General features: G+C 53.2%; 2 protein-coding genes across 2 annotated transcripts; both read left to right on the plus strand.

The window, feature by feature from the left end:
• The first annotated feature begins 6,117 nt into the window (after positions 1 to 6,117).
• BZA05DRAFT_113816 (alpha,alpha-trehalase) lies at positions 6,118 to 9,401 on the plus strand. The gene is made up of 8 exons (XM_051478606.1): positions 6,118 to 6,427; positions 6,604 to 6,673; positions 6,737 to 6,861; positions 6,925 to 7,333; positions 7,386 to 7,508; positions 7,577 to 8,564; positions 8,620 to 8,850; positions 8,907 to 9,401. Exons 1-8 carry the CDS (start codon positions 6,311 to 6,313, stop codon positions 9,229 to 9,231), a joined length of 2,388 nt encoding a protein of 795 aa, XP_051343798.1. The 5' UTR covers positions 6,118 to 6,310; the 3' UTR covers positions 9,232 to 9,401.
• Positions 9,402 to 10,380: 979 nt separating this feature from the next.
• On the plus strand, positions 10,381 to 13,821 carry BZA05DRAFT_367805 (P-loop containing nucleoside triphosphate hydrolase protein; the record flags this gene model as incomplete). The annotated part of the gene is made up of 5 exons (XM_051481573.1): positions 10,381 to 10,680; positions 10,771 to 11,376; positions 11,562 to 11,664; positions 11,729 to 12,435; positions 12,487 to 13,821. 5 exons carry the CDS (start codon positions 10,381 to 10,383, stop codon positions 13,516 to 13,518), a joined length of 2,748 nt encoding a protein of 915 aa, XP_051343799.1. The 3' UTR covers positions 13,519 to 13,821.
• Between the last annotated feature and the right edge of the window lie 1,130 nt (positions 13,822 to 14,951).

The raw sequence follows: 14,951 nt of genomic DNA on the forward strand, positions 1-14,951 counted from the left end.
CCTACACAACGGATGAAACACAAGGAAACCCGCCCTCGCTCGAGGTATGTGGGGTATTTGTGTGGGGTGTGTGGGAGATCAGAGAATGGGGTATGGGGGGATGAAATTTCTCTAGGCAACCTCCGAGTCCGTGTCCGTGGCCGGCCGGCGGAACCGGTCGAATGCAAGATGATGAAACAATTATGAACTCCAGGTTCGTCCCGTATTTGAGTCAAACCCCTCCGACCCGGCAACTAGTCCGGTTCAAGTTCTCCTCTGAGTCCGGTCCCGCCTCTCGGGCGAGAAAAACAACAACTAACTGTGGGACGGGAGGGAGGGGAGCACCTGCACCCGTACTTGCCCCGGATCCAACCACGGGTTGTTCCACCGGTGAGATCCCTTCGGCTGGACGATAGCTACTCTATTTACATACTCTAGATGTTGGATATATCGCCCGGCGGATGGGCTGGTTCCAGCCTAGACCTATGATAGTAGCGCAACTTGCTCTACTGTAGGTAGACTGCACGGATTCTTGCACCAAGCGATCACTCGTGACTCGACCATCCGCCTTTGAGCTCGACCACTAACCAGCGCAATCCGTGGTCACGGATGGAATCTCTTTAGTATATACATTAGGTAGGTAAAGGCGATAGGGCTCCCTCTCTACTCTACTATAACCCCCGCGGAGCTAGTAGGATAGCACTGCAAGGACACCTGTGTAGTCGCCATAGTCCGTAAAAGGCCGTACTTATGCGAAAATAAACTGAATCTCTCTCTTTCTCTCTGGTCACGGATAGAAGGAATAGAATAGAATAGAATAGCACCTGTATGCAAGTGTTCTTGACGCTGACTACAGTAGCAAAAAGTGGGATGCGAGTGATGCGGAAGGTCTCCAGTAGTACCACAATTGCTCGGAGTTAAATCCTGCAGTCACGGAGAATACAGATTTACTCTGGAATTTGTTTTATTCTTTCCTACAGTCTCAATCCTACGGTATGGAATAATTATACGCAGTGTTGTAAAGATGTGTTACTAAAAAGCCGGAATAACTACCGCAGTTCTTCCGGATGCAAAATATTACGCACTGTCCAGAATACCAGAGACCTACCAGCGAACTACCAGAGAACTACCGTATTCGCACGACAACGTAGTACAGAGAAAAAGTTGCTATGCCAATCAAGTAGTTCTTAGACTGTAGTAGAACTATGACGACAAGAGTCCTACAGAAAGAATGCCGTGCTGAGCAGAATGCACCGGTCACTGAATTCGGTATGCATACGGTAGAGATTCTCCAGTTTCAACAATACGTACTGTGAGTAAGACGTGCTGTACGCAAGCAAATATTTACGGCTTTCTTGCAGTGCAGAAAGTGCTATGCCTACGGAATGAATACCGTAGAGGAAACTATACGGATTGAGCTGAATACAGTAGAGCTGTCGAGTCCCTACGGAATCGAGAAGTATTAGGCAGTGCCTACACTACGTAAATTGTACACTGCTGTAGCTCTACCGGATTTCAGTGGCAAAATTCTTCACGTATTTGTGAATTCCAGATGGTTGTCACAACATGCACCATGTGTGGTTTCAACTTTCAAGTATTCGTCTCATTTCAGATATACTAATAACTACTACTAATACTACTATTGACTACTGTAGGCCGGAGGGCACGTCGGTTCTGTCCGCCACGATGGCTGCCACCGCCGCTACGACGGGATCTGTATTGCCCGCGGGGCTGGCGACTCATGCTTGAATCCAAGAACCTGCCATTGTAACCACCGATGTCCTTCCCGCACCATCCATGGGCTCGTTGCTCTGGAGTCTGGATACTGCGCTGGCCTCGCCGCAGATAACAAATGTACCTACCAAGACTTTGAGCGGATATCTGCACCGAAGCCAGCCAGCCAGCCATTCAGCAACCCACAGCTCCTCTCCAACGCACCTCTGCCGCGTCGCCGCTCCCTGCAGGCCGCCACATACTATACATGCATCGATTGCAAGCCATGAGACGCATCCGTTACCCGTAAGCACCGCCGGCCATCCCCATCGGTGTTGCCGGCGCCGCTCGTGGTGGACACTGGACGATGCCCTACATATATAAGTACGCCGGCACGGTGCACGATGCACAATGCACATAGGCAGACAACGACCAATCAATAACTAGCGATATCGATGTAGATTGCGCGGTGCACTGGTGCAGGGCAGGGGCGGTCGGGTGTGCTGTGCGGGTGCGTGTGCGGGTGCCACGTGTGGAACTGGGAGGGTGGGAGGGTGGGGAAGCGAGCGAGAGCTGTGTTGCAAACTTCAAAGGCTGCGGGCCTGCGGCACGGATGTGAACAGATGGGTGGAGGCGGAGAGAGGCGCGGTGAATGGTATGGTATACTACCTAGTACCGGTAGTAGTGATAGCTGCTGCTGAGGCCCGAGGGGGATTCTCTGACTGAGAAGTGTCGGCATCAGCGGATAGGTAGGTAGTTGCATCTCCTCTCCTCTCCGCAGGCAGGCGGGCCCGTGGTAAAAGCATCTAATTTCTATCCCTGAGTAAGTACATACCGTAGTAGGTAGAAGAGCTTCACGCCCTGGAGACCGGATCGCGCTGTCGTTATGCAACTCGGACCGACCGCAGGCCGCAGGGTGCAGCACACATCCGTCCTGCGCTTCGTCGCCGTCTTCTTCTTCTTCCCATTCCTCCTCTTCTTTTTCGGCACATCCTGCATCCCTCGTCCCTCGATCTTCGTCCAAACTCTGCACCACCCCCAACCCCCAGAGCCGTGGTTCCGATCATGTGCCGGCGCTCATGTAGCATCCCACCCCCATCGAAATCGAATCGGCGGGTATCCGATCGTGCTCCGCGTTCCGTGCTCCGCGCTCCGTGTTTCCCGTGTTTCCTGTGTTTCCTGTGCTAGGCCAGCGACGGAAACGTGTGGACACTGGTGCCGCGAGCGCAGCTGCGCAAGTCGACAGCGGCAGGATCCCGAGCTGCACTGCACTGCACTGCACAATGCACCAGCTAAAGATAGCCCATACCGCTTGTCTGTATTATGTGTCGGTTGTTGGTGTCGGGGGAGTGGCGAAAAGGGACGGGCAGCGGGCTGAGACGGATCGTTGCATGGGATCGCGCGGACGCACAGTGCACAATGCACATAGATGTTGCAGATCGATTGCGAGTTCATAATTTCCAGCTGGCATGTAGTGTGTACAGGACACGAACCGTCCGGTTGTTCGCAGGCTTCACTCGCTCCCTACTATATACCTAGGACAATTAGGACCAAACACGCAAGCCAGGACCGGAGTATACCGGTAGTAAGTAGAGTAACGATTGGCAAGAGGACTCAGGCCGGGGCGGGCAAGGTGGGTGAACGCTTCGGGCGATTCCCGCAACTCGTAACCCGCAACCCGGGGACCGAGGGTGGGAGTCGACTGCGGTCATGAAACCGTGGTCCGCCGCGTTTTTCGTTTTTGTTTGTTTCGTTCCGCTACGGATTAGAATCCTTATACCGCAAGCAATGTGCGCGGGGAGCTCCCAAACCAGGACGGTAAGTTACCTAGCAGATGTCAGTTGGTAAGTATTATTCGGACCAGATGTCCTACGACCGGAAGGCCCACCTACCTGATGTACCAGACTACTTCTCCACCTCGGGGTCTTTTGAGCTCTTTTGGGCTCTTTTGGATTGGGCGAGCTCGAGGAGACATGGCAGGCAGACTGGCGAAACTGGCTGCGTGAGTCGTGGCAGCTGGGCTGCGGGGACTGCAGCGGTCGGAAAAAGCCGAGGGAAGGAGGGTAACCTGCGGGAGTGCGGGTGCAATGTGGGACCGTCCATCGTGGGGGTTGGAGCGAACAGTACTCTGTGCCCCATACCAAGCTTTGAGCTTCCCCACGAGGTAACTGAGTACTAACTAGTATGTACGTCCCGAATCTTCTGTGGGGAAGCTGTGGAAGTCAGAGATGCGGTGGTAGCTGCATACCTACGGTTTAACCCAAGGGCCAAAGCCACATGGCGATGGCGCTGCTGCTCTTACACCACGATCCACTCGAACGGGAATTCCGCATCCGACCCGGTGGCACTTGGTACATACCTACACACAAGGAGTTATCTCCTCAAAGATGGGGGCCGCACAGGGTGCATAACTAACTACGTCCTCAGACGTTGCGGGGATTCGGGTCCTCGCTTTTCGCCATTACATTCACATTCCCACTTCCATCCCATCGAACTGCCGGGGCTGCGAATCTGCGATGCGCATCCCTCCGCGCGCACTGCAGAAATTAGAGTAGATGCGTGGTGGAAAAGTTTAAAAACTTTCCGCGCGGTACGCGACGTGATTTCAAGCTTTCGAGATTTTCGAGAGAAAGTTGGATTCTGGAAGCCACGGAAGATAGGTAGATACGTGCGGTTGCAAACGGAAAAAGTGTTTGCTATCTATCTATCTACCTATCTCTCCCGGCATAATTTGTATACAGGAGAATGGCGGTCTGCGGCAAAAGTCCCTGCATTCGGTTATCAATTTCCTCGACGATCACCGAGTGTAGGTACCACATATACTCGGGAGAAGGGTACGGACGTTGCTCCGGCGGCAAAAGCGGAAATGCCTGGCAATCGTCCGCACGCCCGCATAGCCATGGACCCCAACGATTCTGGACCCCGGCCATGGATGGAAGGAGCCGACGATAAGTCTCCAGACGCGGCTGCCTCGTGGTCCGTGCTATTGCGGGGGAAAGTGGGGTGGTGGTGGGGGGGTTTCTTCAGGCTAGGTAGGTATGTAAGTAGGTATTTGTGTTTCTAATGCCATTCACAAAGCCTGCAGAGTTGCTTCTTTTCGAGGGCGTGGCGCTGAAACATCGTGAGTTTAGACCATCGGGCACCTCGGATTCATCGTCCCTCGGGGATGGTCAGTTGGCTGCAGGTACTATAGGTAGAGTAGGTAGAGGAGGTACCGGTATCTGGAGCCAACCTGCGTGGTGGCAATAAATGCAAAGCAATCGAGATGTCGAGAGTGTCGACCTGGGGTTTCCTGATGATGTATGTACAGCGGCATAACTACCGTAGCACTCTCGATGAGCACTGGTACCTAGAGAGTTAATCTCCATCTCTGAAGCGGACAAGAACGACGTCTCTGGCCAGGGATTCTGCACCCTGGTGAGGGGGGGCAGCTTTCCGAAGATCTATGACCATGCCACCGAAGCGCGCAGATTATTCAACGGTGGCACACGCAATAATAACGAGAGCCAAACGGTCGTCCGCGCTCCGAAGTCAAAGAAGAGACCGCAGCCAACAGGAGGCAGGGCAGGGCAACGGCATCGCAGCAGAAGGGCCAGTGCAATCACTGTCGGGAACGATAGAGGTGCATGTTAGGTTTCTTCCCCCTCTCCACCCCTTCCCCCACCAGTGAGCATCCACCGAGCTGCCGCTCTGCTCTGCTCTGTCGATTGCTTTTTTATTTTATTTTGCTCTGCTCTGTTGATTATTTTGTTTTGTTTTGCTCTGCTCTGCTGCTCTGCTCTGTCGATTGCTCAGTCGATTGCTCAGTCGATTGCTCAGTCGATTGCTCAGTCGATTGCTCAGTCGATTGCTCAGTCGATTGCTCTGCCTGTCGACGTTTCTGCTCTGCTCTGTTGATTGCTCTGTCGATTGCTCTGCTCTGCTCTGTCAATTGTTTTGTTTTGATCTGTTCTGCTCTGCGCGGCAGCTTATCCAACCCCTCCTCGCACACCCACCCTGCCACCCACCCATTTTCTGACCTGCCGTCCATCACTACCCAACGTAGTGACGTCCCTTGGCTTCCCTCCTTCCTTCGCTTCGACTGGTTGCTTTGCAGCATCCCTGCGAGGACTTCCGTCATAGCTCGTCTGTGCGACCGCGCCCGGTATCAAACACGCAGCTCGCAAGTACTTGTGGTTACTGGAGCTACTCTACCAACTTGTCAGGACTTCTTGAGGTGTGAAAGAAAGTGAGAGAAAGAAAAAAAAGAAGACTGCAATCCCGTCTCAATCAAGTAGTCACTTCGCCTCTGCAGCAAACACGTCGAGTACTTAACCCCCGGTCCTCCCCCGCCCCGTTCTTCGACTGGTTATCTTCGTCATCGCCCTTCTCCTCCCCTCCTTCAATTCCTTCTCTTTTCGAACATTCAACTCAACCTTACCCGACCTTCAACAGAGCTTCTGCTAAACTCTCCGAGCTGAAAGATAGCGCCAACTCTCTTCGGACTCCACCATCATCACTCCCTACCTTCACCCCTCCACCACCTCACTCCTACACAATCCGACTACTACCTCACTCATAACCAGGCACACGTAAGGACAAACTGGCGGAAACACCAGTCTCATCTGTCCCTCTTGCCATGTCGTCACAGTCGTGGAGAGAGGAGGAACGTGACCCCTTCTCCGAGGCACACATCTACTATGGCTCTGAACCTTGTAACTCAAATGGCGGGTTGCCCCGAAGGGGATTGTCACAAGTAAGTTCCTGTCTCTTCTGTGCTGCCGTCACACGAAACACCCTTGTTCCTGTGCAAATGAAGTTCGGGACGAGTTGAAAGAGCTAAAGGCGATCTCGCGAGCTGGGGGCCCTGGAGTTCAATCTATCTGTTTCGTTATCTCGAGTGTTTGGCTGACATTCAATTCTCAATTTCAGGCTTACGAGTACAATGGTCCTCCGAGAACCACATCTCTCGAACACAAGCCTTACCGACGAGGATCACTTGGTGCGGACCACCCAGAGGAGACCCATCCGCGTTTCGGCCGTAACTATTGCTGACATCTGACAGATGCATTCTCGCATCACCACCCGAGACAATTTGTAATCAATGTCGCGGAGACGATGGCTCGCCTCATTGCAGCAGAAGACACGGATGGTAATTTCCAGATCACCATTGAAGACGGTGGTCCAAAGGTACGTGACACGTCTTGGAAGCTTTCCTCCACCCCACCCCTATACTGAACTGGTGTATTGTAGGTGATATCTTTGGGAACGGCAAACAGCGGCGGATATAAACGACACGAACTCCGAGGCACTTATGCGTTAGCCAATCTAATGCAGGAGTTGACGATTGCGGAGGAATTCGGCAGAAAGCACATCATTCTCGATGAGGCGCGTCTGACGGAAAATCCTGTCTCCCGGTTGAGCCGTCTAATCAAGACCTCTTTCTGGAACGGATTGACCCGCCGTATCGACGGAAGTGTGATTGAATCAGTCACCAAAGATCCGAAAGCAGAGAGGATGGAGGACCCACGGCCAAGGATCTATGTGCCGAAGCGGGCGCCCGAGCAGCTGATATACTATCAGAATGTGGCGAGAGATTATCCTGAGTTGAATCTCGACGTCGTTCAGCTGCCGGAAGTCATCGATGCCCAGTTCACATACAGTCAGTTGTTCCCCAAGCACCACATAGATTGATGGCTGACCTTCCTTCCCAGGCATCAATGAGAAGCCCGGTCTATTGGCGCTCGCAATGGAAAAGGTCGTTGGTCCCGATGGAAAAGAAGAACTAAAGGGATGGCCTTTCGTCGTTCCAGGCGGTCGGTTCAATGAGCTCTATGGTATGTCTCGCTGCCCCCTTCAGCTTACTATTTCCAAAACCAAATCTCGGCGTGCTAACATCTTCCAGGCTGGGACTCCTACATGATCTCACTTGGACTGTTGCTCGACGGCAAGGAGCAACTGGCCAAGTCCATGGTGATCAATTTCTGTTTTGAAATTGAGCATTACGGAAAGATCTTGAACGCGAACAGGTCATACTACTTGTCGCGTTCTCAGCCGCCGTTCCTGACCGATATGGCCCTCCGCGTGTACAGGAAAATTAAGCATGAGCCTGGCGCGTTGGAGTTCCTGAGGACCAGCATCCTTGCCGCGATAAAGGAATATTTTACCGTGTGGATGGCGGCACCTCGCTACGACCCGGCCACTGGTTTGAGTCGGTATCGTCCGGATGGCATCGGAATTCCCCCAGAAACCGAACCAAGCCACTTTGATTCCACCTTGCAGCCATATGCTGAGATGTACCGGATGACGATTGACGAGTTCATCACAGCTTACAACGAGGGCCACGTCCAAGAACCCGCCCTGGACGAATACTTCCTACATGACCGTGCTGTCCGGGAGTCGGGCCATGACACGACCTACCGGCTGGAGGGATGCTGTGCCGACTTAGCGACGATCGATCTCAACTCGTTACTCTACAAGTACGAGATTGATATCGCGAAGGTTATCCATGAGCATTTCAACGATAGTCTGATCATTCCGGCCGAGTTCTCTGTGCCCGGCTTCCCCGAATTGCGAGTGGGAACCAAGTCGACTTCCGCTCAATGGGATCGTAGATCACGGAAGCGTAAAATCCTGATCAACAGGTACCTCTGGAACGGACAGAAGGGAATGTACTTCGACTATGACACCATAAACCAGAGGCAGATGAACTACGAGTCGGCCACTGTCTTTTGGGCCATGTGGGCTGGCGTCGCGTCCCCCCGCCAGGCCGCCAAATTGGTAGAGGTGGCCATCCCCAAGTTCGAAGAGCTCGGCGGTCTCGCGAGCGGGACCGAAGCGAGTCGCGGTCCGCTGGGCATCGATCGACCCACCAGGCAATGGGACTATCCATAGTGAGTTGGCCCTGCTGCAATTCCCCGAGTGTTCTTCGTACTGACATGCATGTAGCGGATGGGCTCCACAGCAGATGCTCGCGTGGGTGGGATTGGAGCGATACGGCTATCATGAGGAAGCGAAGCGATTGGCGTACCGCTGGCTGTTCATGATCACGAAGGCCTTCGTCGACTACCACGGAGTCGTCGTCGAGAAGTATGACGTGACAAGGCCGGTCGATCCACACAGAGTCGACGCCGAATATGGAAACCAGGGTTTGGATTTCCGTGGCGTTGCGAGAGAAGGGTATGCATCGCAAACTTCCCTTATGCCCTTCCGCCTATGCTAACGTCCTTATCCAGTTTCGGATGGGTGAATGCGTCGTACCAACTAGGACTGACTATCGTTGGTTCTCATGCGAAGCGCGCCCTAGGTGCCTGTATTCCGCCAGAGCCGTTCTTCAACGCCACTGCGGCCGAGATGGAGGCGTTGATGAACGAGTTCGGCGCCAGTCCTCCACAGACGCCTGGTGCGAGCGATGGCAACCCCTTCAACGACGGAGATCTTCTCACTCCGGCTGTGGTGGCTGTCGTTGATCCTTTCGACATCCTCGCGCAGTCCAATCAGGCTACGCCAGTCACAGAGCACATTAATCCGATTGAGCAGCTGAGGGGAATCGCAGCATAGAGTGGGGGTGGTATCGGGTTGGAGATTAAAAGGTTGTTCTGTACATTCCGGCGTCTTTTTTCAGCATCATCGGCTTTGTTTTCTCGCGAAACGCATTTTCTCTGGTCATTTTCAGAAGCTAGGGACGCATTTGCTATACATTGTTCTCGTTCTCGGCTCTTTCTTTTTTTACTTTGCAAGTTGTACTAGACATCAGGAAGTTGGTTTTTCATTTTTTTTCACGCTTTACGATTTACCCTGTGTATTTGTCCTGTTACTTTGTTCTGTTGTTCTATTCTCATACTGAGGATCTATGGCGGCGGATCGGTGGGCGCCGAATAGTCTCTCTTGTCTTTGTAGATGGTTGATGTAACTGATTGTCCGTGCTCTTCGGCCGGGAGGACCGTTCGACGGATGTGCGAAGTGGAACACAGTTTATATCAGACTCTCGCACGGACCACAGTTTGCGTGAAGAGATTTGCCCCCAATACATCGCCGTTGCCGAAATGTCCACAGCTTTTCCCCCGAGCCGGCAAACCACATATGGGCGAGGTTGTGTGTCAAGAAGTGCCCTTTACCGTTGCCGGTTCGGTTGGACCGGTCTGTACTGGTGTTTTGATCGTCCCGCTTTGCTTCATGGATCCGCTCGTATCACCACACCTTCACAGGGATAGGCGCGCCGCCCCCGGTCCAGCCAATCGAAACACCATTCCTTCTGCCACCACCACCACACGACATACGCTTTACCTATCACCTCCCATCTATCAATCATCTCTCTGCATATCCCCCCCGCCTTCGCCCCCCACAGCTCGTATCTCCCCCTCCCCGCTGCTGCCTGCCTAGCTTCCCCGCTATGCGCACGAATTGCTGCCGCAGGCATTGAAACGGATCCCGCAGCACACCGTCCACCCCAATCCAATGCTTCCCACCACACCAGCCGCAGCAAAGCCCCACCGGCAGCCAATTATCTACCCGGCCACTGCTGGCCCTGCTGGGGTGAACGCCAATGGCCAAACATTCATTCTGTATCCAGAAAGCTCCTCATCGGTCCCCGCGGCGGGGCACATCCATCATCATCACCACCAGCTCCACCACTTCCCACCACCAGCAGCACCGCCCTCGCATCAACTAGCCATGCTGCGTCCGACGATGCCGATGAATCCCGCCTGGATGCCGTACCAACAGGCCCTGCCCACACCGGACCACAACCACCACCACAACCACGACCACCACCAGGAGGATCCGAAATCGTCGCCCCACAGGAGTCAGTGGTACCCGGATGTGTACTCGAAATCCTTCATCTCGGATCATGAGCGCTCCATCAATATCTACCCCGCGTCGACGGTCAGGGCCCAGCCGCCACCGCGTGTGGACTTCGCCCGGTTCGTTGAGAACTTCGCGGGGAAGGGATTCCTGTCGCAATGGGTGCCCGCTGTGATGCCGATGGAGATGGCGACAAACGCTGTGGCGGTTAATAGTCGCCCCAGTGGCAGTGGGGGCGACAAGAGAGCGGGGAAGAATAAGAGGATCTCTATCAGATCACCGGCTACCGGAATGGAGATCGCGATCGGTCCGTTCGCGCTTGATTCCGAAAACTACGGGGCACATTTCTTGAAGCTCCTGGCGGAGGAAATCGCGGCGGATGATACGATCAGTAAGAGCTATAATCTGTACAATGCTACGATCATTCCGCAGGATCCTAGCCAGTTTCTGTTTCAACTGCAGCTGCCGGGGTTAAGGGAGAATACACCGATGGTCCAGCTTGGAGATCTGATTAAACTCAGGCAGGTCAAGCCGGGAATGCCAGGGTACTATCCGGTGTTTACGGGTTACGAGCACGAGACGTATGTTTACGGAATCGATAAGACGGTGGGATATGTGGTCCTGAGGGCGGATGGGCTATGGCTGGAGCCGGGAGGGAAGTTCAATGTGATTTTCGGAGTTCAGGAACAGCGGTGGGAGGGATGCAAGCGGGCGATTGCCAACATTGGGAATTCGCTGCCGATTCCCGGCCAGAAGAAAACCGAGGATGGCACCGATACCGCCGAGCGTCCGTACTTGAAAAGGATGCTATTTCCGGAGAAGTCGGATGGGAAGATGCAGCACACGCTCACCCGAGGGGTATTTGAGACGCACTGGATCGATAGGGAGTTGAATTACGAGCAGGTAAGTGCACAAAATCTACCCCTCTCTTTGAACTGATTCCATAGGAGTCAATGGTATTTTGACTGTTGGACTACATTTTTTGTTGGACGGTCATGGATGTATTTGGTAGTTAATGGGATGATCGAGTTTTACTGGTTTTGGTACGAAGTGAGATGTGTACTAAACCGCGTGTGTGTGTCCTGCAGCATAAAGCTGTTGATTCGATCCTGAGGCAGGATTACGGGAGCGTTCCTTTCATAATATCCGGTCCTCCTGGGACGGGAAAGACGAAGACGATCGTCGAAGCAGGTACATATCTCGATTCCACCCTCCGTTGATGCATCGTTCAATCGGCTGACTTGATACCGAATAGTCCTTCAGCTCATCTATGCACCTCGAACTCCAAGGCACCACATACTGCTCTGCGCCCCTTCGCAGGAGGCTGCTGACACTCTTGCCCTCCGGCTAGCCCAGCATCTCGACCCGACGGTGCTTTTCCGCCTGCAATCGAACACCCGGACGTTCTCGGAGGTCCCCATCAGGCTGATGACCTACACCCACATCGAGAACGACATGTTTTCGATTCCGGAGTGGAAAAAGCTCATGAGATTCCGGGTTGTCGTCTGCTCATGCCGCGATGCGGATATCCTGGTCCAGGCGCGATGTACAAATCGCGATCTCGGCCGTTGGGAGAAGAGCGTGGTAGACTCGTTGCGTGGAGTCGCCGAGGACTCGCCGGATTTTGTGGAGGTCGGGGAGAGTGTGCGTCTCCATTGGTCCGCTCTACTCGTCGACGAGGCTGCTCAGGGAATGGAGCCTGAGATTGTCATTCCTTTGTCGGTTGTTGCGCCACCAGAAGAGGCCAGCAGTGATAAACCCATCGTGGTCATGGTCGGGGACCAGCGTCAGCTCGGACCCATCACCGTGAAGGATGGGGAGCTGAGGATAAGTGCTTTCGAGAGACTGTTTGCTAGGCCGATCTACAGCGAACACCCGTGGCGAAGGGAGCTATATTCGACTTTTGGTGGCATCAAAGGTCGTTCGGAGGAGGTGACGGCAGATCTTCGAGCAAAGATGCTAGTAGGTTATCCATCATTTCCATGTAAACTGTGGTTACTGACGGAGGTGTAGCCGTGTCTTTACCCAGCGTTCACCAACTTGGTCCGGAATTACCGCTCTCACGCAGCCATCCTTGCGGTACCTTCGGCGTTCTTCTACAACGACACCTTGATCCCCGAAGCTACGGATTCAAGCGCCCTGGAAGGCTGGACCGGTTGGAAAGGATCCCCCGTCATGCCCGTAAAGCTGATACTCAACTCCGGCCTTGACGAATCTCACGAAGAAGCCATTTCATTCTACAATCTCCGCGAGATTAAGCTTGCGGTTGAAACCGTTCAGTCCCTTCTGTCGCCCGATTTCTGGCCTGAGGACGAAAACGGGAAAAATACAGTGCCCATCACTCCGCACCAAATCGCCGTGATGTCGCCTTTCCGAGAACAGGTTAAGCGCCTCCGAAAGGCCTTTAGGGCAGCGGATCTGAATAAGGTCAACGTCGGACCAGTCGAGGCTTACCAGGGTGCCGAATATCGCTTCGTCATCATCTGCACTACGCGAGCCAGGGAGCGGTTCCTCAAGAATGACAGAGAGAAAGGCGCCGGCCTGATATTCGAGGAGAGGCGCGCCAATGTTGCCTTAACCCGAGCTAAGCAAGGCCTGGTCGTCATTGGCAACCCGTGGATCCTTGAGCGCGACAGCATCTGGCGGGAATGGATGAGCTTCGCCTGGCGCCACGACGCCGTCGACTTTGATTCCGAGGAAGACTTCAGCCCCAGGGCCAAGCACAAGGAGAAGGTGTTCACTCCCGACCTCTCGGCTTCACCCGCCTCCTCCTCCGCCACTTCTGCCTGCGCCACACCAAAAACCTACGCTTCCGTTCAATCCGCGGGGAAATCTAAGCCTGTCAATGCATGGCGACCGCGCGGGGATGTCGAGTCGACAGGTCTGTTTAGTAGACTTGAGACGGCGTTGGTGTTCAGGTCCAAGGCGAGGGATGGCGCAGTGTTCGGATTCAATTCAGGATGGGATGAGGACGATCCCATGTTTCTGGCGGGAATTGCGGCGGAGGAGGAGGTTACGAGGCAGATTGAGATCAATGGGTGGTAATAGGTTGTTTTTTTCACTTTCTTCCTGGTATAATTTAGGGCGAAGGAGGTTTTTTTTCTGGTAATACGTGGGATGGGATTGTCATTTTTTTTTGAAGGGAAGGTTTTTTTTTTCTGGTAATACGTAGGATGGAATTGTCATTTGTTTTAGGGCGATGAGATGAGATGAGATGGGATGGGATGGGAATATGCTGTCTTCTGTGGTGTTCAATTGTTGCAACTTGCTGCTTGGTATTATTATTAGCTAGAGAATTGGCTTGATTGCTTTGATTTGACCGTCCATGCCATATACTACGTAAAAAAGGTACAGCAGTGTACAATTTACGTAGTGTAGACACTGTCTGAACTTCTCAGTTCTGTAGTGACTCGACAGCTCTGTATTCAGCTCAATCCGTATAGTTTCCTCTGCAGCATTTATTTAGCAGGCCTACGGCACTTCCTGCCTTACACGAATGTCGTAAATGTTTGCTTGCGTACACTAGGTCTTACTCACAGTACTTTTCAGTGACCGGAATATTCTACTCAGCACGGCATTTCTTCCGTAGGCCTCCTGTCGTCATGGTGTCATGGTTTTACTACAGTCGGTAAAAAAGCCTTGTCCTTGTCGTACTCGGGCTGGCGAACTGTGGACAATCACACGATGTCACCTTCGAGGCCGCCGTGATATTCCATGAAATTCGAATCGACGTCGAGGTGCTTAACACCTTCACAGTCCGCCTACATATGTGTTGCTTTCGGCCATTCGATTACTGAAACTGGGTACTTGGTTAGCATGGCAACGGCTTCTCTGCACCAGGTATGTTGGCGTGCGAATATGGTGGTTCGATGGTGGTTCTCTGGTATTCTGGACAGTGCGAAATATTTTGCATCTGGAAGAACTGCGGTGGTTCCTCGGGCTTTGTAGTAAGTGTATCTTGACAACACTGCGTATGATTTTTCGATACCGTAGAATTGAGGCTATAGGAACCAAAAAAATTCAGAATAAATCTGTATTCTGTATTCTCCTGAGATTATTGGATTTAAATCCGTGCGGTAGTACTACTAGTAACTGGAGACCTTCGGCATCAATCGGCCCCACGTTTTGCTACTGTAGTCATAGTGAGGGTATATAAAGCGTGATGTACCGCCGTCTATCCCTTGGATCCCTTGGATTGTCTTTGGAACTCTGCACTACGGTGACTGAAGCTGGGGGTTTAGAGGACGGGAGAGCGCAGTGCGGGGTGTGCGGTAAGAGTGATGGTGAGTGCTGCGGTGAGCTTGGTGGGCAAACAAGAGTTACCGCCGCACCACCCATCATCCGTCACCGCATTGCAAGCCCACCTCCCTTCAGCCTTTAGCGCTGGTGATCCCATCCTGACATGCAGCCCCCCATTCAACCACTCCCACCCCATTCAACCACCCATTCAACAACAAACCCTCATTCAACCTCCGCTC

The sequence above is a fragment of the Tricharina praecox genome (genome assembly GCF_024521635.1).
Source record: "Tricharina praecox strain CBS 144465 chromosome Unknown BZA05scaffold_2, whole genome shotgun sequence".
NCBI lineage: Eukaryota > Fungi > Ascomycota > Pezizomycetes > Pezizales > Pyronemataceae > Tricharina > Tricharina praecox.

What these genes read in the sequence shown, in the direction of transcription:
- BZA05DRAFT_113816 (XM_051478606.1), top strand. Translation starts at nt 6,311, where the DNA reads ATGTCGTCACAGTCGTGGAGAGAGGAGGAACGTGACCCCTTCTCCGAG. An exon ending in CGATGCCCAGTTCACATACA is followed by an intron (nt 7,334 to 7,385) that starts GTCAGTTGTTCC and finishes CTTCCTTCCCAG; the next exon opens with GCATCAATGAGAAGCCCGGT. An exon ending in AGGCAATGGGACTATCCATA is followed by an intron (nt 8,565 to 8,619) that starts GTGAGTTGGCCC and finishes ACATGCATGTAG; the next exon opens with CGGATGGGCTCCACAGCAGA.